This window comes from Microcaecilia unicolor, chromosome 3, assembly GCF_901765095.1.
Source record: "Microcaecilia unicolor chromosome 3, aMicUni1.1, whole genome shotgun sequence".
Lineage (NCBI taxonomy): Eukaryota > Metazoa > Chordata > Amphibia > Gymnophiona > Siphonopidae > Microcaecilia > Microcaecilia unicolor.
The window spans coordinates 439,956,944-439,984,459 of NC_044033.1; the positions used below are offsets into that span (position 1 = coordinate 439,956,944).

General features: G+C 42.1%; 1 protein-coding gene across 1 annotated transcript; it reads left to right on the forward strand.

Annotated features, from left to right (window-relative positions):
- The first annotated feature begins 1,658 nt into the window (after positions 1-1,658).
- On the forward strand, positions 1,659-26,693 carry RSAD2 (radical S-adenosyl methionine domain containing 2). The gene is made up of 7 exons (XM_030195154.1): positions 1,659-1,694; positions 3,251-3,746; positions 8,363-8,524; positions 13,786-14,015; positions 17,723-17,872; positions 21,883-21,915; positions 26,529-26,693. The coding sequence occupies exons 1-7, from the start codon at positions 1,659-1,661 to the stop codon at positions 26,691-26,693; spliced, it is 1,272 nt and encodes a 423-aa protein (XP_030051014.1).
- Positions 26,694-27,516: the final 823 nt, after the last annotated feature.

Here is a 27,516-nt window from a genome sequence, read left to right on the forward strand (position 1 = left end):
AGGGGGCCAGAGCCTGAGGTGGGGGGGGGGGCACATTTTGGCCTGCTACCCCGCTGCCACCCCCCCCCCCTGCTGCCTCTCCACCCTGCTGCTTCCCACCCACTGCCGCAGCAAATACCTTGGCTGGCGGGGATCCTCAACCCCTGCCAGCTGAAGCATTGTCCAGCGCCGGTCTCCAGTGCTGCCGCATTGCCTGCCCTGCTGTGTCTTCCCCTCACGTCCGACATGCTCCTTTTAGTGTATGCAGGATGTGAGGGGAAGGCAGAGCAGGGCAGGCAACGCAGCGGTGCTGGAGACCAGCGCTAGACAACGCTTCAGCTGGCAGGGGTTGAGAACCCCCACCAGGAAAACCAGGGGCCCAAGGGAAAAGTTTTGGGGGACCCAGGCTCCCGTGGCTATGCCACTGCATACCACAGGTTAAAAATCACTACTGCGGACTGCACTCAGGCATCCTACGGTAGTATTGGCATCTCCATGCGCTTCCATGTGCTAAAAAAATATTTTTTAGTGATGGGGATGAAGAGTAGGCATGCCCAGCACTAACCAGTTAGCGCATCTATAGTGCTGTGTACTAACCGATTAGCGCATGGTTAACACAGGAGCCCTTACCGCCTAGAAAATAGGTGTTGGTAAGGGCTTCAGCGCTAATGTACCCCTGATAAAGGTGTTTTACTGAAACACAGCCATGTTAGGTTTTCTGGAATTGTTTCACTACACATCTGTTCTTTTTATTCAGGTGTTATTTTTAGAACTTTCTTGGCCCCTTGGGGTCTACCGTTTTTGTTCTTTCCTCAGTCCTGGGCCAATTCTGCTCAGTACCTTTGTGAGTGATAGTGCTGAAGGATTAGTAGGAAAAGTTTGCCTTGTCAAGGATGACTTGAAGATTTGCAGTAGAGTGGTTACCCTGGAGGGAATAAACAGTATGAGAAGTGATCTACAAAAATGAGAAAAATTGTCTAATGCTTGGCAGCTAAGATTTAATGCAAAAAAAGTACAGAGTGATGCACTTGGGGTATAGAAATCCAAAGGAGATATATTCAGTAGAAGGTGAGGAGCTGATTTCATGGACCAGGAGAGTGACCTCAAGGTGACAATGTCTGAGAATCTCAAGGTGCTGAACTAACACAACAAGGTGGTGGCCAAGATCAATAGGATGTTGGGCTGCATAGAAAGGGTCACAACCAGCAGAAAGAAGGAAGTGATAATTCCCCTATTCAGTCCATTAGTGAGGACTCTTTTGGAGGACTGTGTTCAGTTTTGCAGACCATAGTTCGTTAATGATATAAAAAGACTTGAAGCAGTTCAGAGAAAAGTGTCTATGCCAGAAGACATATGAGAAGAGATGTGGATGTCCTGAATATGTATATGCTAGAGCAGGAGTGGGCACCTCAGTCCTCGAGGGCCACAATTCAGTCAAGTTTTCAGGATTTCCCCAATGAATATGCATGAGATCTCTATGCATACATTGGAGGCAGAAAGGACTGTCAATGTGAGATGGTGGATAACAGATGGAGGAGCAATGGGAAATTGATGGAACTAAATAACTACAAAGAGGGCATGAGGCAGTGGATAGGAATAGGAAGCAAGCTATGGGGAGTAAGAGAGGATAAAAGTGGGGCTCGGAAGGAGGTAGGAGTCAGAGAGGACAGAGACCAAGGATGAGAGGGAATGAGCAACAGAAAGAGCTGGGGCTGGTAAGTAGATGAGGGCTGCGGAGGAGATGACTACAGAGAGTAGAAAAAGAGAAATAGGTAGTGGGTGAATGACAGAGGGTAGAAATATCTAGGGTAATGGAAGGAGTGGCAAGATGGTCTGCAGAAGGAATGAGTGGTTCACTGAAAGTAGGCAGATGAAAAATGAAAAGAGGGAGATGGAGGATGTAAAAGAGAGAAAAACGGACTGCGAGTGGATGTGACAGAGGCTTACAAAATCATGAGTGGGCATGAGTAAACGGAACAGTTGTTTAAGCCTCCAAACAGTACCAAGACTAGGGGACTCACAGGTAACAGATTTACAACAAACTGTAGAAAGTAATTTTTTTCACTCAGTAAACAATCAAGCTGTGGAATTTGTTGCCAGAGGATGTGATCAAGGTGTCTAGCACAGATGAATTTAAAAGTGGTTTGAACAAAGTCCTGTAGTAAACATACATAAATAAGTTATAGCTGAGAAGTTTCCTGAATGCTATCCCTGAGAAAGAACTACAACAACAACAAAAAAAACCCAGATTTGTTCTTTAAGATCTGCAAAGTACTTGCCAGTGACTCCAATAAGGAATGGATCAACTCCCAAAGATCTTGCCAGGTACTTGTAACTTGGACAGGCCACAATCAGACAAGATTCTGGGCATTACTTGTGTTCTGATCCAGTATGCAACATGTTCTATGTTCAAAATGCACCTGCACGGAAGGTTTGGTGCTATTCATGCACATGTAAATGATTTTTGACTTTTGAAAATCATTTAGCCAAAAACACTTGTGAAAATACTTTTATTACAGATTTGAAGTATCATTTTTGAAAACAGGGTCCTTCCATCTTTGCTTAGCTGAGCATTACAGACACTAAATAAGGGGGGAAATTATTAATATGGGCTACTGTTAAGAGGGGTATTTAAAATAAGTCAATTTTATACAATGAGACCTTGTGCTAAAATAACCCGTCTTAACAGTTACCAACGATAACTTCCCCCTATAAATTCAGTAATACTTTATATATAGTGTTTGAGAAGTCTGGAAGGAGGACAGGCACAGTTACTGGAGCACAGACACAGCTAGTGGAGCAATATTACAAGAGTAATATCGAAGAGGGTCAGTGGATTATAAAAAGTTCCAAAAATCACTCCGAACTTAATTCAGAAATTATGTATTATCTTTTTGTTAATGGCCATGTACAATTTGTAAATTCCCAGGAATGCCTGGTTTATCTTACTGTTAGCTATTCTGAGCTGTGAAAAGACATGTGCGGTATCTAACAGTTTTAAAGTAGTGTAATTTAATGATGTCAGTCAGGGGCCACCTCCATCAGCTCTCAGCCTGTGAAGAATCCTGGGAACAGATGAAGAAAAGAAAACCAAAATCTGAGGTTTGACAGCAGAGAGTGGAAAATACTTTAGGCTCTCCAGGAAATATGATGAAGAACTGGTGAGAAGAGAGAGCGAAATGGATTGCTAAATGAACGTTTGGGGAAATAATCCTGCTTTCAGTTTCTGTCAGGGAACTAATAGCTGCCAAGTTTCTCTTTCTGCAAACAGAATATGAAACTCTCTGAGGATGGGCTTAGGGGAATCTTTAGGGAAATCAGCCACGTGCTTCCTTATCAACACAAGGCTCTATTTAAAGGAGATCTAACTTTCCTCAATAAAACCTCCACAGAGCAGCAGAAGGCAAGAGCCTTGGCATTGCTTGAAAAGAAAATGCAGGGTTTCACAGCAGCACTTTTAAAGGAGGTACTTAAGGTTCTGAGCAACTTCTTTTTGTTCATCCTGAAGCTGCTGCCCTTTTGGTGCTGGCAGAGTGGCTGGGGTAAAGAGAAGACAGTGGTGGGAGTGAGAAGCACCCTGGTTCAAAGGAGCAAGACAAGCCATGCAAACCCAGAACAAGAGGCAGCTGTCATCCCCACTAGTGTGAACTATCACTTCACCAGACAGTGCAACTACAAATGCGGTTTCTGTTTCCACACAGCTAAAACCTCCTTCGTCTTACCTCTTGAAGAAGCCAAAAGAGGGCTTTCAATGCTGAAAGAAGCGGGTAAGCTATTTCACATTCGTCCCTGTAAAAAAATGTAGTTTAAGCTGCTATTCCACGCCTTTCTTGAAATTGAGAATTGTTCATTCTGAGACTGTTGTAATATGTGTCATTCAAGGTATTGAATTTGCTCTATACTGTACTGAAATACTATATCAGCTTCTTTCACTTTTATTTATTGCATCTTCTCAGTATTCCTATTTTTAAAACTACAAGGGTGTAATTCAGTTGCTGTACCAATAGATGCCAGAACCCTGGAAATCTTTACTTCTTTTCCAATACTTAGGGGCCAATATATTAACATGAATTAAAGTCACTTGCTAATGCAGGTTCCCATTCTGATATTTAACTGTCTTGCATTAGTTAGGGACAGTGGTTGCCAAACTTTCTTGGGTCATGGCGCCCCTAGGCTACACATTTCCTCTCAAGTCTCCCCCCACCCCACTCCCACTCCCAACAGCACTGAATCCTACCTTTGCTGGCAGGAATGCCCAAGCTTCACTAGCAGAACAGGTCCATGCCTGAGATTCAAGCTCCACGCTGCTTGCACAAGCAAATTGGTAGCATACTTCAGCCACCAACACCAGCATTCCCATGTGTGCCCTCCTTCTCTCCCCCTTCCATTCAGCATCTGCCCTCCTCTCCCCCTTCCATTCAGTGTCTGCCCTCCTCTCCCCCTTCCATTCAGCGTCTGCCCTCCTTTTCTCCCCTTTGCATTCAGCATCTGCCCTCCTTCTCTCCCCCCTTGCATTCAGCGTCTGCCCTCCTTCTCTCCCCCTTGCATTCAGTGTCTTCCCTCCTTCTCTCCCCCTTCCATTCAGTGTCTGCCCTCCTCTCCCCCTTCCATTCAGCGTCTGCCCTCCTTTTCTCCCCCTTGCATTCAGCATCTACCCTCCTTCTCTCCCCCTTCCATTCAGCATCTGCCCTCCTTTTCTCCCCCTTGCATTCAGCATCTACCCTCCTTCTCTCCCCCTTCCACTCAGCGTCTACCCACCTTCTTTCTCCACTCCATCCAGCGTCTGCCCTCCTCTTCTCTACCCTTCCATCCAGTGTCTTCCCTTCTTCTCTTCCCATTTCATCCAGCATCTGCCCTCCTTCTCTCTCCCTTCTATCCCTCCCTCTCTTGCCACTATTCCAGCTTCTTCCCTCTCTACCCACTTTCATCCAGCCGCTGTCCTTCTACTCTCCCCCTTTTATCCAGCATCTGTCCTCCTTCACTCCTTTCCAACCCTTCCTCTCTCACCACTTTCATCTAGTCTCTGCCTTCTCTTCCCACTTTCATCCAGCCTCTGTCTTCCCTGTCTCCCCACTTTCATCCAGCCTCTTCCCTCCCTCTCTTCCCACTTTCATCCAGCCTCTGTCCTCCCTCGTGCTCCCCCTTCCATCCAGGGTAAGCTCTCTCTCTCTCTTTCTTCTCCAATCCAGCACCTGCCTCCTCTCTGTCTTGCTCCCCCCCCCCCAAACACCCATCCCTGCTGCTATCACTGCTGCTTTTCTAGATGAGCAGGAGCAGCAGCAAAACAAGCTGCAGCCATGTGGGGCTGTGCCCTGGAACAGGACGTGATGTTCGAGGGCAGCAGGATTGTCAGCTGCATATATGAAGAGTCCGACGCCGTGTGGTTGCAGTTTGTTTTGCCACTGCTGCTCATCTAGAGAAGCAGCAACGGCAGCGATGGGTGTGTGTGCGAGGAGCGGGGACAGAGAGGAGGAAGATGCTGGATTGAGGGAGCAGTAGCAGTTCAGGTGGTAGCAGGAGGGAGGTTGGGATTTTCCGCAGCACCCCTGAGAGTTCGCTGCTGTGCACCAGGGTGCTGTGGTGCACAGTTTGGTTACCACTGAGCTAGGGGATTAAGCCTTACGCCTGTTATTACATTGTGGGGGTTTTTTTTACTGATGGATAGTGCACACTAAGGGGCCCTATTACTAAGCTGTGGTAGGGTTCCCGAGCGGTTAACATGTGCAAAATTGGCCCTACCGCCGGGGCATCCAGTGGCAGTCCCAAAGTTGGTGTGCGCAGTTTCCTATGGTAGAAAATAATATTCTTTTTTTCTACCACAGGGGCATTCCTGGTAGTAATCAGCATCATGGCCACATTGCTGTACACTGCCCAATTACCAAACGAGTAGCTTGTGAGCCCTGCCTTCTAAATAAGTGGAAGTAAGGGCTCAGGCAGTAAATAGCCACGTACTAATTTTAATGTTAGCGCATGGCCATTTACTGCCCCATTTTTTTTAAAAGGCCCTGTTCCCGCCGCAGTAAAAAATGACCCAGAGCATACCAATTTCACATGCCAAAACTAGCGCAGAAAGAGCAAATTGTCCGGGACTTTAAGTTGTGATTTATGTTGGTCCTGTAAACAAACCACAGGAACTCTTATGCATCTTTTGCTAGAATGTCCTAATCTGGTATTGTTCTGGGCAGAGGATTTTTGCAAAGGAAGTTGCAAAGGTTTTTTGGGTTTCAGGATTCTTTTCTAACAAAGTATGTAATCTGGAAGTCAATTTGCACCCCATTTATATTTGCAGAGAGCGATAAACTGCTTTTTGACTTCTTGGTCTCTATTGCGTTGAAATTAATAATATCGCATTGGAAAGATAACTCTCCAGTCAATGTCATTCTTTGGAGGAATTGGGTCTTATTGTACAAGAAATATGAGCAACTGTCAGTGAATGATATCCCTGGGTCTAATTATGGTTCTCAGAAATGGAAAACTTTCGACCTCTTTCTTTTATCAGCTGTTTAACTGTATTGCCTAATGTTTGATCTCAGCTTAAGGTATACCATTGTCTTGTATAGTATAAGTTGTTTTTTTGTTTTTTCTTTTGTTTGCTGTATTTTTGAAAAACTTAATAAAAATATTTAAACTCAAAACTAGTGCAGGCCACTTTTTTTTACTGTGGCTTAGTAAAAGGGCCCCTAATATTGTAAGCACACACTACTAAGCATTAGTAAATGATTCCCTGTGTGTTCATGACCCTGCTTATGAAAGAGTTGCTTTCAGCAAAGCAGCCTCTCCTAACAGTCAATCTTACTATATTATATATTAATCCCTAATGCTGCAAATTCTTTCTGTTCCTATGATCTTCTCCAGCTATATGTTCCCTATATGGAGGAATATACTCAGTAGACAGGCATGGTTTGGAATGGGCATGAGTGCAGGTGTGGGTTATGCTCTCTCAAAATTTGCAGGTGTTCATGCTGAATTGGCTCCTCTCCCCAATGCTAATAGGACCACTGTAGACTTTGCTCCCCACAAGTAAGCAGGTAACTTACACACTGGAAAGTGTTAGTGTGGTCACCCCTCATGCTTATATTCAGCAGTGTTAAACAGATAGTGACACAAAGGTGCTTATTTTCAAAGCATATACACTTACAAATTTACATACGAGATGTATTTTCAAAGCACTTAGACTTACAAAGATCCATAGTAAACTATTTGGCTCATTTTCAAAGGAGAAAAACATCCAAAAAGTGGCATAAATCACAAAAACGTCCAAATTAGTATTTTCAAAACCAATATTTAGATGTTTTTCTATGAAGTCTGTCAGAAGGGCATTCAAATCACAAGGGGGCATGTCAGGGGCGTGTTGAGGGTGGGATTTGGGCATTCCTAACATTTAGACGTTTTTCAGCCATAATGAAATAGAACAAAACTGTTCAAGACTAACACTAAGAAGTTTTGAGCTAGACCTGTGTTTTATAATGAATAAGGCACAAATAGGTGCCCTAAATGACCAGATGACCACTGGATAGAATCAGGGGTGACTTCCTCTTACTCCCCCAGTGGTCACTAACTCCCTCCCACCCCCCAAAATGTAATTAAAAACATTACTTGCCAGCCTCTATGCCAACCTTAGATGTTATACTCAGGTCCATTAGAACAGCATGCAGGTCCCTAGATTAGTCTAGTGGTGGGTGCAGTGCACAGCAGACAGGTGGACCCAGGCCCATACCTCTCCCTGCCTGTTACACTTGTGGAGGAAACTGTGACCCTCCAATACTCACCAGAGACCCACTGTATCCACATATAGGTGCCCCTTCCACCCATAAGGGCTATGGTAGTGGTATACAGTTGGGGGTAGTGGGTTTTGGGGGGCTCAACAGACAAGATAAGGGAGCAATGGTGAGATATGTACCTGGGTGCATTTTATGGAGTTCACTGCAGTGCCCCCTACAGTGCTCTATTGCTTTCCTGGGATGTCGGGGGACCAGTCTATTAAAATTGCTGGCTTCTCCTACATCCCAATGGCTTGATTTTGTGCATTTTGTACTTGGACATTTTGTGTTTGAAAATGACGTCCAAATCACAAAACCTTGTTCAAAAGAGTATTTTTGAAAACAAAAGACGTTTTTCTTTTTTAAAAATGACCTTCCTTCCACATAACTTTGTAAGTCTATGTGCTTTGAAAATGAGCCTCAAGATGTAAAAAAAAATTAAGTGCCAGGCTGTTTGCCGACTAGATCCATTGAATAGTGGGCCCCCCCCCCTGATTTTAACAGCATTTTTTTGTCGATAAAAGAGCATGTGTGTTTTAGCAAAGGAAATGGGAGTTTTTCAGCTACGGAGTCTTCAAGGTTTTATCATATCATAGACTTAAGAGTGCTTTACTTTTCTGCAGGTATGGAAAAAATAAATTTTTCTGGAGGAGAACCATTTCTGCATATGAGGGGAGAATTTGTTGGAAAGTTAGTTCAGTTCTGCAAAGAGGAGCTAAAACTGCCAAGTGTGAGCATTGTGAGCAACGGGAGCAGAATCACTGAAAAGTGGTTCCAACTATATGGTGAGAATGACATTTAATATAGACAGAGAGATAACTTTGAAGAGCATAAGACACAATTTTATGTGGAGGGGCATTTGCGATATGACATTCAAATTGTGAAATAAATGTTTACTGGAAAACGTTTAAAAAACAATTCCATAATAAAAGAAATAAGTGTGTTCCGATATTTGAAAATACACCCCCAAAAAATGTTTAGAAAGAGGATGCATTGCAATCATAGATGTCCTGAGATAAACATCTCCGCCAATTGGAAATACACAATGCAAAACATGCAATGCCGGTACGGGCCCCATGTCGAGAAAACATCCGTGGCAATGACAGCACAGTCTCTCCACATGCATATATACCTCCTGAATATGGAGAAGCATTCCTCGGTGTGGCCAGTCATGTCTCTTCGGATGTAGACCAATTTCAGTGTTCCAAAGATAGAGAGAGCTCCTGGTCCTCCTGTGTCTCAAGAAAACAAGAAGGCAGATGATCCGCAAAATCCAACGTGGAAGCAAACAAAAGAGCAGATCACTAGGTGGTATTACTAAGACTTTATTGGAGAAATAATCGCCCGACACAGACTGTGTTTTGCCCACAAGAACTGCGTCAGGGGCTTTTAGTTGCTGTAATATCAAACAAAGCAAAAGCATATAAACAGGTCAGCTTCTTCCCAAGCAATATTGCGCTCAAAATTGGGACATCATATGATCAAAAAGATCTTCTATAGTAAAAAACCGGAAGTGAGCAATGACTTCCTTTATATTAGTACAGATGTCAAAGGTCAGACTTTCAATGCATTGAAAGTCTGACCTTTGACATCTGTACTAATATAAAAGAAGTCATTGCTCACTTCCGGTTTTTTTACTATAGAAGATCACACTCTTAGCAGTGAGTTATACTACTGACCACAAATCCTGGGACAATCCTAGGACAAACTAGCTCTTCACAAACAAAAAACATAGACTAACTATACTCTGAACCATAGGTATAAAATCCAACCTCTCTCACCCCTTTTGCAGTCCTTAGGTTTAAGACTTCCAGAATGATAAAGATTTTTCCATTGAGACTTTAGCAGGTTGCCTGCGAGTGCATCCCAGTCCAGGAATAAAATCCAAGGTCTTTGTTGTGTGCCCTGATTCACAGTCTTGTAGGAAACTACAGATCTGCAGCAGAACTGACCTTGTCAGCTTTTATCACAAGGAATTCAGTTCACTGGTGGTTAGGAAAATCAGTCTCTCTAATTTCTCTGAGAGAGATGATACACCAGATAAATCTTCTTCTCTTTCTTCCTTTTTCTTCTGTCCAATATAGGCATCCCTCTCGCTCAGGTGATACCTATGGACCAATCACAAACTGTGTACTTCTGTCCAGCAGAATTCACTGTCATGATGAGAGGCCTTGTGATTAGCAAAGAAACTCTTATCAGTCACAAGTCTGATGGTAGCAAACTCCTCTTGGTTCACATAATCTCGGAGACTTTTGTCTGTGTGAGGAGATAACCGGAAGCTAGTTTGTAGTAAACAACTTGTACTTGGATGAAGTCATCATAGTTATGCCAAGCAGTAGTATTCCATTTCTGATGGTTTCTGATGTATTCAGGCCACAGGCTGTTGAATCCATATTAGTTGGTTCAGGCTTTGACAGGCCTCAGACCAGCAAAGGTGAGATAGCAGGAAAATACCCCTACAGGATGGCCAGCTGAACTGAACAATGCCAATCTTCCCATATGTAGCTATAGTAACTTGGGCATGAGAAAACAAAGCAGTTGAGAAACAGCATTGTAGGTCACAGGATAGGGCTGACTGTCCATCTACATCTCCATTGCACACTGTAGGCATCTGTCCCCTGAGGGTTCACAATCTGTGCATAATCCTATAACAATGCTGTCTACAGAGATCTGGTCTGTGGGATAGTGGAGGTTAGTATATGACATAAGCATTTGTGGAAACCAGCATGTTGGACCCACAGTCCAGATCTATGTTGGAGCCCGGAACAAAGTTCTCATCACAGGTGATCCTTCATAGATCTGGACTGTGGGTCCAACATGCTGGTTTCCACAAATGCTTATGTCATATACTAACCTCCACTATCCCATAGACCAGATCTGTCACCTGTGGGGAAGCAGGATTCACAGACATAGTTGTGTATTTGTATTTGGACCTTGTGGAGTACAGGTCATGGGTGTGGGTTCTGGGGGCATTTTGAGGGAGGTGGGGTGTTGACATAAGGGGATGGAGTGAGCGGGTATGGGGGTTAGGAGTCCCGTACTGCTCACCTAGTAGCCATCTGCCTCACCCCTCGGTCAAACCTGTGGTACATTCCAGAATGCTGCATCATGTGAACCTTGGTACTGAACACACATGTCCACAGTCCCCCCAGATATCACAGACAACCTGCATGTTCATGAAGTGATATGATTTTTCTGCTCCTATAGGGAGGGTCTGAGTGTGATGTGTGTGCAGTTGATGACGTTAATGACTGAGGGGAAGCGGTCTGTGGCATAGAACTGAGTTGTGTTCTGGAGGGCCTTGGTGGTGGTAGGGAAGGTAATATAGTCTGAGGTGTGGGTAAGGAAGGCATCAAGGAACAGGGCAAGGCGGTTGGACATGTTGAGCTGGGTGAAGCCTGCACTGACTGCTAGCAGTGACTAAAATGTTCTGGTGGCAAGAAAGGCGAGGGAGGCAATGACCTTAAGGTGGACTGTCAATGGATTATTCCTGTATGTCTTGGCCTAAAGGAGGAGTTGTAGCTGATCACTGAGGTGCTGTATGGCATCCCTATCAAAGCAGTACCTAATAAGGCAGGTACTGGGCCTAAATACTCTGGGATTGGGGTATCGCCTCACGGGCCTCCGCTCCAAACTCTCATCCACATCCAGCAGAGCGTCAGCCACAACAGCATTCAGCGCATCCATGATTGACATGCAGGTGTCCCATCACCACATGTACAACACACTAAGCCTAGTAACACCACTGTGCACTCCTCCACCTACTGCACCCAGTGGGACCCAGCACCAGCCCACAGTCCTCACACAAACAGCAGCAGCAGCATAAAGCACAGTGACAAACTATGAGGGGACAAACAGAGAAACATTGAGAGACAGAACACAAGCAGGTAGGGGGGTTGAATGAGAGGTGTGGGTTTGGTGGGGGAAGGGGTGAGATACAGTGCAAGGGACAGGTATGGCTGGGGTGCTGGCAGGTGTGGGCAAGGACTTGAGAAGGTGAGACACAGAGAAGGCCAAGCAGGAAAATGTGAAGGTCTAAAGGTTCAGACCTGGACAAAGAAATAAAAGTTACTGAGCAACTTTCCACTCTTTCCCCACAAACAAACAATTCCACCTTTCCACTCTCCAACTCAGTAAAAACATAAATCGGTCCAAACACAAGTTTGGTCTTGAGCTAGCTGCTTTTAAAGCAGGTCTAATTCACAACATTTTCAGCACAAGCAAATTGTTTTGTTATCTGTTATTGCAAAAAAAAAAAAAAAAAAAAAAAACATCAAATAGCACTGCCATCTCATGCCCACGGTACGCCCCCAAAACGCCCACTTTGAAAATATTTTTCTTTCGGCGAATATCGGACTTAAACTTTAAAAAAAAATTACATGGTTTAATGTTTTCCTGTGAGAAACACGTCCATCTTCCCCCTTGTGCCATTTTTTGCCAGTATTTACATAGAAACATGACGGCAGATAAGTGCCAAATTTGGGTGAACTTTATAGAATCCGGGGAGGGGATAAATCCGGGTTTAGGATAATGGCATATATATGCATAAGAACATAAGAGTTGCCATACTGGGATAGACCGAAGGTCCATCAAACCCAGTATTCTGTTTACAACAATGGCCAATCCAGGTCACAAGTGCCTGGCAAGATCTCAAAACAGTACAATATATTTTATGCTGCTTATCCTAGAAATAAGCAGTGGATTTTCCCAAGTCCATCTTAATAATGCCTTACGGACTTTAAACCCTGCTAAGCTAACTGCTTTTACCACACTCTGGCAAAGAATTCCAGAGTTTAATTACATATTGAGTGAAGAAATATTTTCTCCAATTTGTTTTAAATTTATTACTTTGTAGCTTCATTGCGTGCTCCCTAGTCCTGGTATTTTTGGAAAGCGTAAACAAGCAATTCACATCTACCCGTTCCACTCCACTCCGCTCATTATTTTATATATCTCTATCATATCTCCCCTCAGCCATCTTTTCTCCAAGCTGAAGAGCCCTAGCTGCTTCAGCCTTTCCTTATAGGGAAGTCATCACATCCCCTTTATCATTTCTGTCGCCCTTCTCTGTACCTTTCCTATGCAGGAAAATGGCAAAAATCCACCTAAGCACTATTCTGTAAATACGCACTTATCTTATAGGCTTATACGTACAGTAGGTGTAGACATGATGGGACTCACACACTTCTTATATATGGAATATTATAAGTAATATGCCTAACTTGAACATGGGTGTACACATTAATGCTATATATATACCTGCTTATTCTAGTATTTTACAAAGGAACATAGGAGCCTTTTTAATAAGGTGTGGTGAGATTTGGGCTTAGAATGCTCTAATGTGAGACTTTCCAATTCGCTAAGCCCAGAATTACTGTTGCATTGAAGTCAGGCTTTTTTTTAAATAGATCATGCACTAATTTCCCATTAGCACATAGCACCTGCAAAAAATAATTCAGGCGCGCTTACTGCCTGCTATTTAGGAGGTGCTAAGTGTTCCCATGTTAACCTAGCATGATTCAGTTAGTGCATGGTAATCCTAATGCACTAGCTAGACACTGTGGGAATGCCCACTTTTGACCCATGATAAGCCCCCTCAAAATAATATATTTTTTTAAATAGTTAACACATGCTCAGTGCATAAAAACAAGAAAATCACTGCAAAATGCTTTGATGCAAAAATAAAAAAGAAATTAAGCGTGATCCATGTACATTACTTCATACATGTGGATGAGTGTTCATTAGGTATTTTTGCCTATCTTTTTCTTGTATTTCTTTGGGGAATGTTTTGCTTAATTTCTTGTCAAGGGTTATAATGAAATGATGTGTTATTGAAAATTTGCATTAAAAAAACGTTATGATGCATTTTGCTGTAAGCCTTTACGCACATGCTAAGCATGCGATAGGGCTTAACACCTTTTAATAAAAGGGCCCCATCATTGTCCAAATATAGGCTCTCTGTTTAGAATTACCCCCTATCTGTTAATTTAAATGTGTGGATATAGAAACTAAGGTAAACTGAATTTTATGTGCTTTCCGCATACAGGGAAGTATCTGGATATTCTTGCTGTTTCCTGTGACAGCTTTGATGAGGACATCAATTTTCTAATTGGTCGAGGGCAAGGAAAGAAGAGTCACGTTGAAAATCTGCAAAGACTGAGAAACTGGTGCAGAGATTATGGTGTGGCATTCAAATTAAATTCTGTAATTAACAGGTTTAATTTTGGTGAAAATATGAATGAGCAGATAAAGGCAATCAATCCTGTACGTTGGAAGGTAGGTTAAAAATTGTTTTGAGCCACCTTTGTTTTCTGAAAATTATATAATGGCTTTCCATGAATTGTCTTGAAGGACACAGTGGAATACATAAGGACATAAGAGTAGTCATACTGGGTCAGACCAATGGTCCATCTAGCCCAATAGTCTGTTTTCCAAACAGTGGCCAAGTCAAGTCACAAGTACCTGGCAGAAACCCAAATCATGGCAACACTCCATAGTACAAATCCCAGGGCAAGCAGTTGCTTCCCATGTCTGTCTCAATTGCAGACTATGGACTTTTCCTCCAGGAGTTTGTCCAAACCGTTTTTAAACCCAGATACACTAACCACTGTTACCACATCCTCCGGCAAAGAGTTCCAGAGCTTAACTATTCATTGAGTGAAAAAATATTTCCTCCTATTTGTTTTAAAAGTATTTCCATGTAACGTCCTGGAAGTGTCCCTTAGTCTTTTTACTTTTGAAATGAGTAAAAAAAAATTGATTTACTTGTACTCATTCTACACCACTCAGGATTTTGTAGATCTCAATCATATCTCCCCTCATATGTCTCTTTTCCAAGCTGAAAAGCCCTAACCTCTTCAGCCTTTCCTCATACGAGAGGAGTTCAATCCCCTTTATCATTTTGGTCCCTCTTCTTTGAAGCTTTTCTAATTCCACTATATCTTGGAGACCAGAACTGAATGCAATACTCAAGGTGCGGACGCACCATGGAGCGATACAAAGGCATTATAGTATTTTCGGTCTTATTCACCATCCTTTTCCTCATAATTACTAGCATCTTGTTTGCTTTTTTGGCCACCACCATACACTAAGCAGTCTTTTTATATGTATTTTCAGTTCAAGTTAAGCATTCAGTTTTGAATGTTCAAAATGCCAGAATAAATGTATATGAATAACTTGTCCTTTCAAAGTTATCCACCCTGTTTCTGCATTCAGATGGTCTGTTCCCTCTAAGCTGAGCAGGAGTCCTCCAACTGCATTCATGCCACTGGGGGGGGTTGGTGTTTCAATATTGTGTTTTTATTCTATAGAGACAGGCAGGTTCCCTGGATTCCTGCAGAGCTTGCCTGTCCTTTGCTATTGAAAATGTGATTGTGAAACAGCACCACCCACTAGCAGGGGTGGTGCTGTATGGTGGTTCAGCTTCAGACTCAGTGAGGGAGTGATCCTATGGAAACCCAGCCATGTACCATCCACTCCTTCAAACTAACAAACAAGACAAACAACAAACATGCTAAGCAAATGAAACAAGCCACAGAGTATAAATATATCCCTCCCTTTCCCCATCGCGCAACATTTCAAAGGCAACCAGTACAGTGCTGAATCCAAAACTGCAGAAGAAAATAATTAAAGATTTCACCTATTCAAATCAAGACTTCTCTCTCTATGAGGGAGACAATCCTAATACAATGCCCATATAATTTTAAACACCGCTTATAGCAACAAAATGGTTCTGAATACTGCCTAAGGCTTTTTTTTATTTATTTAAGTGTATTTGTCAAAAGAAATACTGGTTGACACTACAGTGCTGTACATTGCTCTTAACCAACTTAAAAGCTATTTGCTTCAAAATAAATGCATACAGATCATGTATAATCTTGTCGTTCATTACGTAGCTCTGCCCACATGGTTAAGGTAAAACAATGTAAGTTAAGTTCTCTACACTGTAACTTATGAGGGGCATTGATCTGTGAATTCTGTAGGCACCACCATTTATCATGACCATGCTCCACGCCCAGCTCTTTGATAAAGCCCAGAAGAGGTCTACACTCAGCCAAGAGCATGTAACTAGCATTCAAATATAGAGACAATTTCCATTTTAATTAAAAGCTCGATTTTTTAAAATCCAACTATAGAAAGTTGACTTTCAAGGGCCCAATGTACAAAGCTTACCATGCTAGCAACATTCGATTTAGAGTGGTTCTAGCAATTAGTCTGGCTAAGATTAATTTTTTTGATCAGGAAATAAAAAATTCAGGGGTCCTTTTACTAAGGTGCGCTGAAAAATGGCCTGTGGTAGTGTAGATATGTTTTTTGGGCACACACAGAATTATTTTTTAGCGCACCTACAAAAAATGCCTTTTTTTGCCAAAAACAGATGTACGGCAAAATGAAAATTGCCGCGCGTCCATTTTGGGTCTGAGACCTTACCGCAAGCCATTGACCTAGCGGTAAGGTCTCATGCAGTAACAGGGCAGTAATGGTCTATGCATGCCAGAAAATAAAAAATATTTTACAGATGCGCGTAGCGGACACGCACCAAAATTTAAATTACTGCCAGGGCCACATGGTAACCGCGCAGTACAATTTGGCACACATTGGGAGCTCGTAGGCGCCTACTCGGCTTAGTAAAAGGGCCTCTCAGATAATTGATCTAAAACTTCCTTTAAAATATTTGATAATTTAATTGATACAGATAGATTATTAATGATTCCTGAATCCTTACAACCTAGCGCTGAAGACCTTGCACAGTTCTTTCAATCCAAAGTAAACAAAATTAGGCAATCATTTTCTTCTGTTTAATTAATTATTTCTCATTGAAAACTTTGCAGCCAGCTACAAGATAAGTAACTGTTGTGAGCTCTCTTTTTTTTTTTTTTAACAGAATCTACATATGTCTGGTTTTTATATGCTTGTTATGAACCATTTCCTCTGTGACTACTGCCCTAAGCTGCAACTATCAATCTCTCATTCTTAGGTTTCAGTTCCCCTTTTATTTACATGTTCAGTTTTGATCAACATATGGTTCATAAATAGAACTTTATATTTATCACTGTATTTGCACATTTGCCAATTGTTTTTCTTGTTTCCTGATCTAATTCTATAAATAGGATTTTTCTTGCTTTTTAAATTCTGTTGCTTCCTTTCCTATGTATACTGGTAGATTCTCATTCATTAGAATGCTTGTCCAAGTTTAAAGATGCAACTGGATTCTGAACATTCTTTCTGCATGCGAGTCTGTTGAGGCTATTAAGTAGGCAGAGACTTATGATAGAAAAAAAAGGTTTTTCCACCTAAACATGGTGATAGCTCTATATGCATTATCTATTTTTATGAGGCCTCAAGGAATGTACAGTCTCAGCATACATTGAATTCTTATAAATTACCTCTTTGGCATGGAGGAGTTTTCTTGTTCGTACATTCAATATTTCAGTATATTTAAGAGGACAATCTGCAGTTCTAAAGCAGTAGAAGAGTACAGAGATTGCAAGCTGATTGATGGTTTTTCTCCTGTTCCATGATGTTTCTCTCGTAATTTGTGCTAGATTGTTCCCTTCCCTCTACTAGATATTTATATACACCTTCTTGTCCAAGTTTCTTTATGTCAAAGTCATAAGAGAGATGTTTTCCGTTTTGTTAAAAAAAAAGTCTGGACAAAATTAACCAATTTGAAGAGCAAGAAGTTTAAAAGCTAATTTTTTTTCCAAGTACTTCCAAAAGTTACCCACAGAAATCTTTATGAGCCCTATCATTTCTAGATCAGGTTGGTTTACACAAAATGCAAACCATAAAGCCTTTCACAATTTACTTTTCATAAATGGCAAATGGCATTACCCTTCGAAGTGATTAACTACACACGTAAAATATAATTATGTACTTTAATAACAAGAACAAAAGAAATAGTTAAATTGCTGCATGTGTGAGAGGTACAAGCTTGGAACTATTTTGTTATTCCGGTGAAATTGTTCACTCATATTTTTCAGGTATTCCAGTGCCTGATCATTGAAGGTGAGAATTCAGGTGAAGAAGCTCTGAGACAAGCTGAAAGGTTTATTATTAGTGATGAAGAGTTCAACCTGTTCCTTGAACGTCACAAAGGGATTTCATGTTTAGTACCTGAATCCAATCAGAAGGTACTGTATAAATAACAACATCAGCAGCAGCAGTAATACTTATAAACTGCATGGCATAGTCTGTATATTTGTGTTTCTGCCACAAATATACAGACTATGCATATATTTATTAAAATATAGCTGCATTACTATGTCCTCTTATAAGTACATAAGTATTGCCATACTGGGACAGACCAAAGGTCCATCAAGCCCAGCATCCTATTTCCAACAGTGACCAATCCAGGTCACAAGTACCTGGCAAGATTCCAGAACAGTACAATACATTTTATGCTGCTTATTCTAGAAATAAGCAGTGGATTTTCCCCAAGTCCATTTTAATAATGGTGTGTGGACTTTTCTTTTAGGAAGACATCCAAACCTTTTTAAAACCTTGCTTAACTAACCGCTTTATCTACATTCTCTGGCAACAAATTCCAGAGTTTAGTTACACGTTGAGTGAAGAAATATTTTTTCCAATTCATTTTAAATTTACTACTTTGTAGCTTCATTGCGTGCCCCTTAGTCCTTGCATTTTTGGAAAGAGTAAGCAAGTGATTCACGTCACCCCGTTCCACTCCACTCATTATTTTATAGACCTCTATCATATCTCCCCTCAGCTGTCTTTTCTCCAAGCTGAAGAGCCCTAGCCACTTTAGCCTTTCCTCATAGGGAAGTCGTCCCAACCCCTTTATCATTGCCGTCGCCCTTCTCTGTTCTCTTTTTCATATCAAGCAGTCAAATGGTTTAAGAAAATGTTGAAAATATAGCTTTCTCTTGTCTTACCTACTGTCAGAGAAACCAAACAGTGGAGAACAGTCAAAACCAGGGCTTTTTTTCAGGGGGTACTGAGTACCGGCACCTTTTCCATTTTATGCTAAAATTGACCCATGATCTCCAAGCTTTAATGAAAGCGCTCAGGCTCTAAACACCAATTCTGCCTTGTCATTGATTCTTTGACTGGTTGCAGGGGGCTTGGCTATTGTGGGGTGGGTCTTTCAGTGATCACCCCACCCCTGAAGGGTGGTTCGGAATTTGAGTACCGGCACCTTTTTTGCTAGAAAAAATGCACTGGTCAAAGCACACACATAGTCAGTGTGCAATTAAAATATTAAACAGTTCTTTATTAAAACAACAAAGGGTTGTGTTTTGGCCTAATGGCCTGCCTCAGGAGTCCAAACAATCTGTGAAAATCAATGCGGTGTTGAAATTCTTATATGAAATCACAAAGAGGGACCTCTGTAAAGCTTTTGCAATATCAGAGAATCCCGTGTCAATTGTCACTCATAATCCCAGCACAGAAGTGCGTTGGCGCCAAAACTCAATATTTCGAAGGCCCATGTCAGGTCCTTCATTGTTTTAATAAAGAACTATTCTAATATTTTAATTGCACACTGACTCTGTGTGTGTTTTGTCTGCTTCCACTGTGTGGTTTCTCTGGATTGTTCTGTGGAGCTTTGAACTTCCTGTTGTTTATTACCTAAGGGTCCTTTTACTAAGGTGTGTCAAAAAATGGCCTGCGCTAGTTTAGGTGCATGTTTTGGACGCACATAGGTCCATTTTTCAGCACTCCTGCAAAAAAGGCCTTTTATTTTGGCCGAAAATGGACGTGTGGCAAAATAAAAATTGGCTCACGTCCACTTTGGGTCTGAGACCTTACCGCCACCCATTGACTTAACGGTAAGGTCTCACGCGTTAACTGGGCGGTTAGCGCTGAGCGGCAGAAAATAAAAAATATTTTCCGACGCATGTATCGAACGCACATAAAAGTTAGAATTACCACCCGGAACACGTGGTAGCTGGGCAGTAGTTCTAATTTGATGCGTGTTGTATGCGCGTAGGCGCCTACGTACCTTAGTAAAAGGTCCCTCTGGTGCTATCCATAAATTACTCCCTACCCCTTTGGACAGTACAGTGGAGAGTATTCTGATAGCACTAACTTGGGTTAGAGTGGTGGACTTTGGTCCTGGGGAACTGGGTTCGATTCCCACTGCAGGCACAGGCAGCTCCTTGTGACTCTGGGCAAGTCACTTAACCCTCCATTGCCCCATGTAAGCCGCATTGAGCCTGCCATGAGTGGGAAAGCGCGGGGTACAAATAAAAAAAAATTATTGTTCACCTTTTCCCCTGTATCATTCATCCAAAACATCCTTAATTTTAATTGTGTCTGATACAGTTTTGAATTTATCAGTACTCATTCAGTGTGTCAGTGCTGTTAAAAACAATTAATGTAGATTAAGGGGAAGGGAAAGGGAAATGGGACTTGATATACCGCCTTTCTGAGGTTTTTGCAACTACATTCAAAGCGGTTTACATATATTCAGGTACATTCTATATATGGCGCCTAAAAAATCTGTGCGGAAAACATTGTTAAGCGTATTCTATAAGCGGCACCTAGATTTAGGCCAGCTATATAGAATACGCTTAGGTGATATCCCAGCATTTAAAACTATGCACCTCCATTTACAGCACTGAAAATGTGGCGTAAATCCCGGTGCATAGGTTTATACGCACTGGGCTAGAAGTCATTTCAGAATGCCCACAAAATGCCCATTTCCCCGCTCATAACCATGCCACTTTTTGCCTGCACATTAGAAGTTAGGCGCACTGCGTTACAGAATACATTTAGCAAATTGTGCAGGTAAATTCTAATTATTGCCAATTAGTGCTCATTATTGCTTGTTAAGCGCTGTTATCCATGCTTATTAGCTTGTTAGACCAATTAAGTTACGCACAGTGTTATAGAATATGCCTGGCTTTTGGCACGGATCTCATGGGGGGCCCTTTTACAAAGGCACGTAGGCGCCTATGTGCATCCAACGCACATCAAATTGGCACTACCACCCAGCTACCGCATGCCCCAGGCAGTAATTCCATATTTGACACACACCAAAAAAACATGCGGTAGAAATATTTTCTATTTTCTACCACGTGGCGTTTACCCGGCAGTAATCAGCAGTTTATGCATGCTGGCTGCTTACCGCCTGGTTAGCACATGAGACCTTACCGCTAAGACAATGGGTGGCGGTAAAGTCTCAGCCTGAAAAAGGACGCGCTCTGGTTTTAATTTTGCCGCACGTCCATTTTCCGGCACAAAAAAATGCTTTTTTTCCAGGCGCGCTGAGCAAATGGACTTGCACGTGACCAAAACACACGCCTACACCAGCGCAGGCCACTTTTAGGTGTGCCTTAGTAATAGGGCTCCTAGGTGCGCTATATAGAATCTGAGAGTAAAGGGGGAAGTTATCAATGAGGACTACCATTAACAATATCTGAAAATCAGGAAAAAAAAAGCCCAAACTGAAACTTTTTACCCTCTACACACCCCCTAGTACCCTGCTTCAGTGGCGTAGCAAGGGCGGGGCGGTCCACCCCAGGTGCACGCTGCTGGGGGGGGGGGGGGGTGTTGGCTCTGTTGGTTCCCTGCTCCCTCTGCCCCGGAACAGGTTACTTCCTGTTCCGGGGCAGAGAGAGCAGGGAACCAGCGGAACCGACACCCCTCAGCGGTGTGCACACGGCAGGCAAGAATGCACTCGGGGGGGGGGGGGGAGCTTGGGTGATGCACCAAGGGGGGGTTGATGCACCAAGGGGGGGTGTCATGCTGCACCCGGGGGGGGGGGGGGGGGTGCGCAGCGGCGAACTGCCCCTGGTGGCAGCCGCCCTCACTATGCCACTGCCCTGCTTAGAAATGTATCTGAATCGAGTTGCCAAATCGAATAATAGACGAAGCTACAATAAATATTTGTCTACAACTGCACCTACTGTAGTGGCGTTAACTGAACTAAATTATCTACCTTGCTGTAGATATGTGATTATTTCTGCATTACCTCAAATGCATGGCCTTTGCCCGTTCTGTTCCCCTTCCTGTTAGGCTAATGTGGAAATTAGTGTGATTGAACTGCAAAGGAGCAGTGTTAACTGCATTGTTAATAGCAAGAGCCCTTACTTTGGAGTTGATAGAGAAATTGAAACATCCAAATGCAATTGAATAGATTCTTTATTACTTATGCATTATTCTTTCTAATCTGTTACAGATGCGGGACTCCTACCTCATTCTGGATGAATATGTAAGTCATTACTGAATAAAGAATATGAATTTCTTTATATTCATTTGAGATGCTCTTTTTAAGGTTTAGCAGCTCAGCTTTGTTTTACATAATTATTATACACTAGGGATTATATATAGAATTTGTCACAGAAGAACTCTTTTTAGATGAATAGCAATTATGTGAATATGTTTTTTTTTAAATATATGATTTCTTGTAACTGAAACATACAGAAGAATATAATTCGCTTAAAATCTGGCATGGTAAAGAGAAGAGAGATTAAAAGAACACAGTTTCAGTAAACTGTAGGTTAAAATGCACTAGAAAGTGGGAAGAACCAGAAAGAGAACCATGTAACAATAAGGTCAATGTGATAAAAGTGGAAAAAATGCACAGAATGTACTGAAACGCCAAAAAATACCAACAACTGTGGTATTTTGTGCCTTTTTACACATGAAGCCCCCTTTTGATAAATCACTTCGTGCTCCTTTTACAAAGCGGTGCTACCGATTAGCATGTGCTGAATGCAAAGAAGCCCATGGGAACTGAACGGGCTTCTTCGCATTCAGCACACACTAACCAAATGTGCCTCTTTGTAAAAGGAGCCCTTCTTGCACAGTCTGCTACACTAATACTAATACATCATTTTTATAAACAATACCAAAGAGTTCAAGATAGTTCACAATCACATAATTCTATAAAAGAATATTTAAAATTTCAATTCATTAAAAATATTATTCAATTGCTTATGAAAGCAAGTATAAGGGTGTTCGTATTCATGAGCTGTGAGCTGATCAGCCCAGACATGCCATGCTGAGATAGGGTGGGGAAAAGGGATGGGTGGCCAGTAAGTTAGTTGAGGGAATTACTTGTAAGGGGGTTAGTGATAGGTAGGTTTGGTGACAAGGGAGTGGGGTAATTGGAGGAAGGTACAGGGATAGCCGTGTAGGGATTGGAGGGTGGCATGATGGACAGAGGTTAGGGAGCTGGGAGTGTGGGTAGGGATGTGACTGGGTTTTGGCAGGCTCTTTTTAGTGAGGGAGGGAGGTGTCAGGAGGGAGCGGGTGTAGGGAGCTGTGGTGTACACCCGCGCAGCCCTCCCTTGTTGGTTGGGGGTTCTTGTGGTATAGGAAGGGTTGGAGGGGTGGGCAGTCACAGCTTTTGTGTGGTGGTGCATTAATATGGGGTGGTGACAAAAAGTGGCTTGAGCATATTTGAGAATGCAAAGATAGAGCAAAGGATTTGTTTGATCGAGTGCAACATAGCCTCGAGTATATTGGAAGTCCTGTGTCTCCATGGGTTTCCAGAGGGTGGAGCATATTAAAACATTAAATATTATATATATATATATATATACAGTGGTGGAAATAAGTATTTGATCCCTTGCTGATTTTGTAAGTTTGCCCACTGACAAAGACATGAGCAGCCCATAATTGAAGGGTAGGTTATTGGTAACAGTGAGAGATAGCACATCACAAATTAAATCCGGAAAATCACATTGTGGAAAGTATATGAATTTATTTGCATTCTGCAGAGGGAAATAAGTATTTAATCCCTCTGGCAAACAAGACCTAATACTTGGTGGCAAAACCCTTGTTGGCAAGCACAGCGGTCAGACGTCTTCTGTAGTTGATGATGAGGTTTGCACACATGTCAGGAGGAATTTTGGTCCACTCCTCTTTGCAGATCATCTCTAAATCATTAAGAGTTCTGGGCTGTCGCTTGGCAACTCGCAGCTTCAGCTCCCTCCATAAGTTTTCAATGGGATTAAGGTCTGGTGACTGGCTAGGCCACTCCATGACCCTAATGTGCTTCTTCCTGAGCCACTCCTTTGTTGCCTTGGCTGTATGTTTTGGGTCATTGTCGTGCTGGAAGACCCAGCCACGACCCATTTTTAAGGCCCTGGCGGAGGGAAGGAGGTTGTCACTCAGAATTGTACGGTACATGGCCCCATCCATTCTCCCATTGATGCGGTGAAGTAGTCCTGTGCCCTTAGCAGAGAAACACCCCCAAAACATAACATTTCCACCTCCATGCTTGACAGTGGGGACGGTGTTCTTTGGGTCATAGGCAGCATTTCTCTTCCTCCAAACACGGCGAGTTGAGTTCATGCCAAAGAGCTCAATTTTTGTCTCATCTGACCACAGCACCTTCTCCCAATCACTCTCGGCATCATCCAGGTGTTCACTGGCAAACTTCAGACGGGCCGTCACATGTGCCTTCCGGAGCAGGGGGACCTTGCGGGCACTGCAGGATTGCAATCCGTTATGTCGTAATGTGTTACCAATGGTTTTCGTGGTGACAGTGGTCCCAGCTGCCTTGAGATCATTGACAAGTTCCCCCCTTGTAGTTGTAGGCTGATTTCTAACCTTCCTCATGATCAAGGATACCCCACGAGGTGAGATTTTGCGTGGAGCCCCAGATCTTTGTCGATTGACAGTCATTTTGTACTTCTTCCATTTTCTTACTATGGCACCAACAGTTGTCTCCTTCTCGCCCAGCGTCTTACTGATGGTTTTGTAGCCCATTCCAGCCTTGTGCAGGTGTATGATCTTGTCCCTGACATCCTTAGACAGCTCCTTGCTCTTGGCCATTTTGTAGAGGTTAGAGTCTGACTGATTCACTGAGTCTGTGGACAGGTGTCTTTCATACAGGTGACCATTGCCGACAGCTGTCTGTCATGCAGGTAACGAGTTGATTTGGAGCATCTACCTGGTCTGTAGGGGCCAGATCTCTTACTGGTTGGTGGGGGATCAAATACTTATTTCCCTCTGCAGAATGCAAATAAATTCATATACTTTCCACAATGTGATTTTCCGGATTTAATTTGTGATGTGCTATCTCTCACTGTTACCAATAACCTACCCTTCAATTATGGGCTGCTCATGTCTTTGTCAGTGGGCAAACTTACAAAATCAGCAAGGGATCAAATACTTATTTCCACCACTGTATATATATAATTTATTAGGATTTATTTACCGCCTTTTTGAAGAAATTCACTCAAGGTGGTGAACGGTAAGAATAAATCAAACATGAGCCATAGGCAATTATAGCAGTAAAAATGTTCAAATAACAATATAAAGTATGGCACAGTATACTACTTACAATGTCAACACAATACTTAATAGAACATTTTAATTGATAGTGAAGGGTACAAGCAAAGATGGAACATATAGGTAGGTAAGACTAAGAAGAGTTAGAAAGTAAAGCGACTAGTTTGAAGGAGGAGGCTAGTTTGATACTGACTAGTTACATATTGAGGATTGCATTTGTATTGTAAGTTAATTAATTAATTGAATGTTCATTTAAGGTTTGATATGATTACGATTAAAACTGCAGCCTGGTTATTTGCCGTAAATATAGTGTGTGCCTATTTTGTTAGCTTATAGGTTGGAGCACAGTATGGTGTGAGTGCTGATGTTACGTGATTGTAATCTAATTTCTAATGGAAGAGAGTTCCATAATTGTGAAGCAACCATGAAAAAAAAACCTTTTCTCTGATTTGATGATAAATGAACTACCAAGAAAGAAGAAGTTTCCTCTATTTTTGAGATAATGAGCTATTGTGATACCCTGTCATGCAAAGTAACTCAGTAATTCAGAATCAAGCACAAACTGGTGCACTGGTTTTCTCAGAAAACGACAATGTCTCATTCAGATTTGGTTATTGGTTTGTGCCAGCCCCTAACATAGGCACTCACACATCGTACTCTACATTTATACTTAAAGAACTACACAGAAAAAAAATATATATGTGTGGCATAATCGACCAGCTTTAATTAATTTTTAAACTGTTTATCACAACATAAACATCTCATAGAAAAAATGAACAGAATAATCATAATACATCTTGTCAAACTTATACATATTTTCAAGCCCCAACTTCATCCACAAATCCTCTGGCTAGACTGTGATGCATTAACCAAGAGGCAGGAGACTATTTCCCCTTCTGGATAACTTCAACCTCCCTTGGAATATACCACCAGACCAGGCCTCAAACTGCCCCCTTTGTCCCCATGACAGTGATGCATATGGGCCGAAATTCATTCCCATACTATAATTACTACAACACTGCCCCAAATCCTGGCCAACAACATACCGCCCAACCCCATACCCAACACCACAAAACCCCTTCAGCATGGATGGGTGGGTGGGCAGGTAAAACCAACCCTCATCATCCAAAGCTTTCTCCTGAAAATGATTCCTCCTTACCTTTTCCGCCAAATCCACTTAAATTGTGCCCTATCTTGATTAGCTGGCCACTATCACTGAGCCCATACTCCAGCACCTACCCTGCCCAACTCCTTACTTAGATGGCATCCCTTACCACTCAACCACCCTTTACTATGTTTTAACCCTTTAATTAGCCCCAACTTCTATCAGGAGTGCTGGCTTGGCCGTGCTAAGCCATACCTCGTTAAATCTGGGCTTCTCATGCAAGCTTTATGTGAAGCTTATCTGCACCTGCTGCTAACTTGCAGGGGAAAGAATCCAGTAACCCGTACTGTGAATTACTTCATTGGCCCTGTTATCTTTTAGACATTAACCCAGTGTTTAATTTAATAAAATCCTATGTATGTTAAAAGCAGACAAAATGTTACAGTTTTCGTTTCTCTTATCTATTAAATTTGCAGATGCGCTTTCTAAACTGTAGGAATGGACGGAAAGATCCTTCTAAATCTATTCTGGATATTGGTGTTGAAAATGCCATCAAATTCAGTGGATTTGATGAAAAAATGTTTTTGCAGCGAGGAGGGAGGTATGTGTGGAGCAAAGCAAACCTGAAACTGGATTGGTGACCAGGTCTCTGCTTTTGTTGCAAAGTTTGACTTTTTGAACAATATCCAGAAGGCAGAAAAATACTCAAGGTATCAGTGTTCACTATAAAGGAATTTCAGTATTCTACTTATCCCATTAACATGTGGAGCCATGTGGAATGCTTCAAAGCAAGCTTAGTTGCGCTAAAACAGTAACTCATCCTGTGTGGGTGTAGCTCGCTTGCTGTTTCACTATAAGAGAAATGGTTTTGCATCCATCAAAATGACGGAAGAAAGAAAACAGTTTTTTCACCAACGTATCTTGTATATTCACCAATCATCAGTCTTTTTAAAGGCTTGATTTGGTTCAGCTCTACCTACTGGTGTTTACCACATACAGACTCCTGAAGTAGGCGTTCCTCACCGAAACATGGTGCCGTGCCGAGTCTTATCTTCTTCCACTATTAAAGAACAGTTTTTATTCCTTATTTTTTCGTTTCCTTGGTCTCTTTGGAAGTGTCCTGTTGATCATGCTACTCCTCTGTTTCTGAATATCCCCTCTTAGCGGATCCAGTTTCTCCACTTTTGTGGTTGTTTCTGTCCTGTTAAACATGTAACATGTACAATCTACTACTACTACTACTTAACATTTATTAGAGTCTTTAAAACTGTGTAAGTTTTTCTCCTTTATAAAATTCTTTGGACAAGTATGTTTTTTGAAATAGTGGGATATAAAATGTAAGAAATAAATATCACTGTCCGTTCTAAGCTAAGCGGGAATCCTCCAGCTGCTTTGCTGCCTGTGGGACGTGGTACTTCAATATTGTATTTTCAGTCTCTAGAGACAGGCAGGTTTCCTGGACTT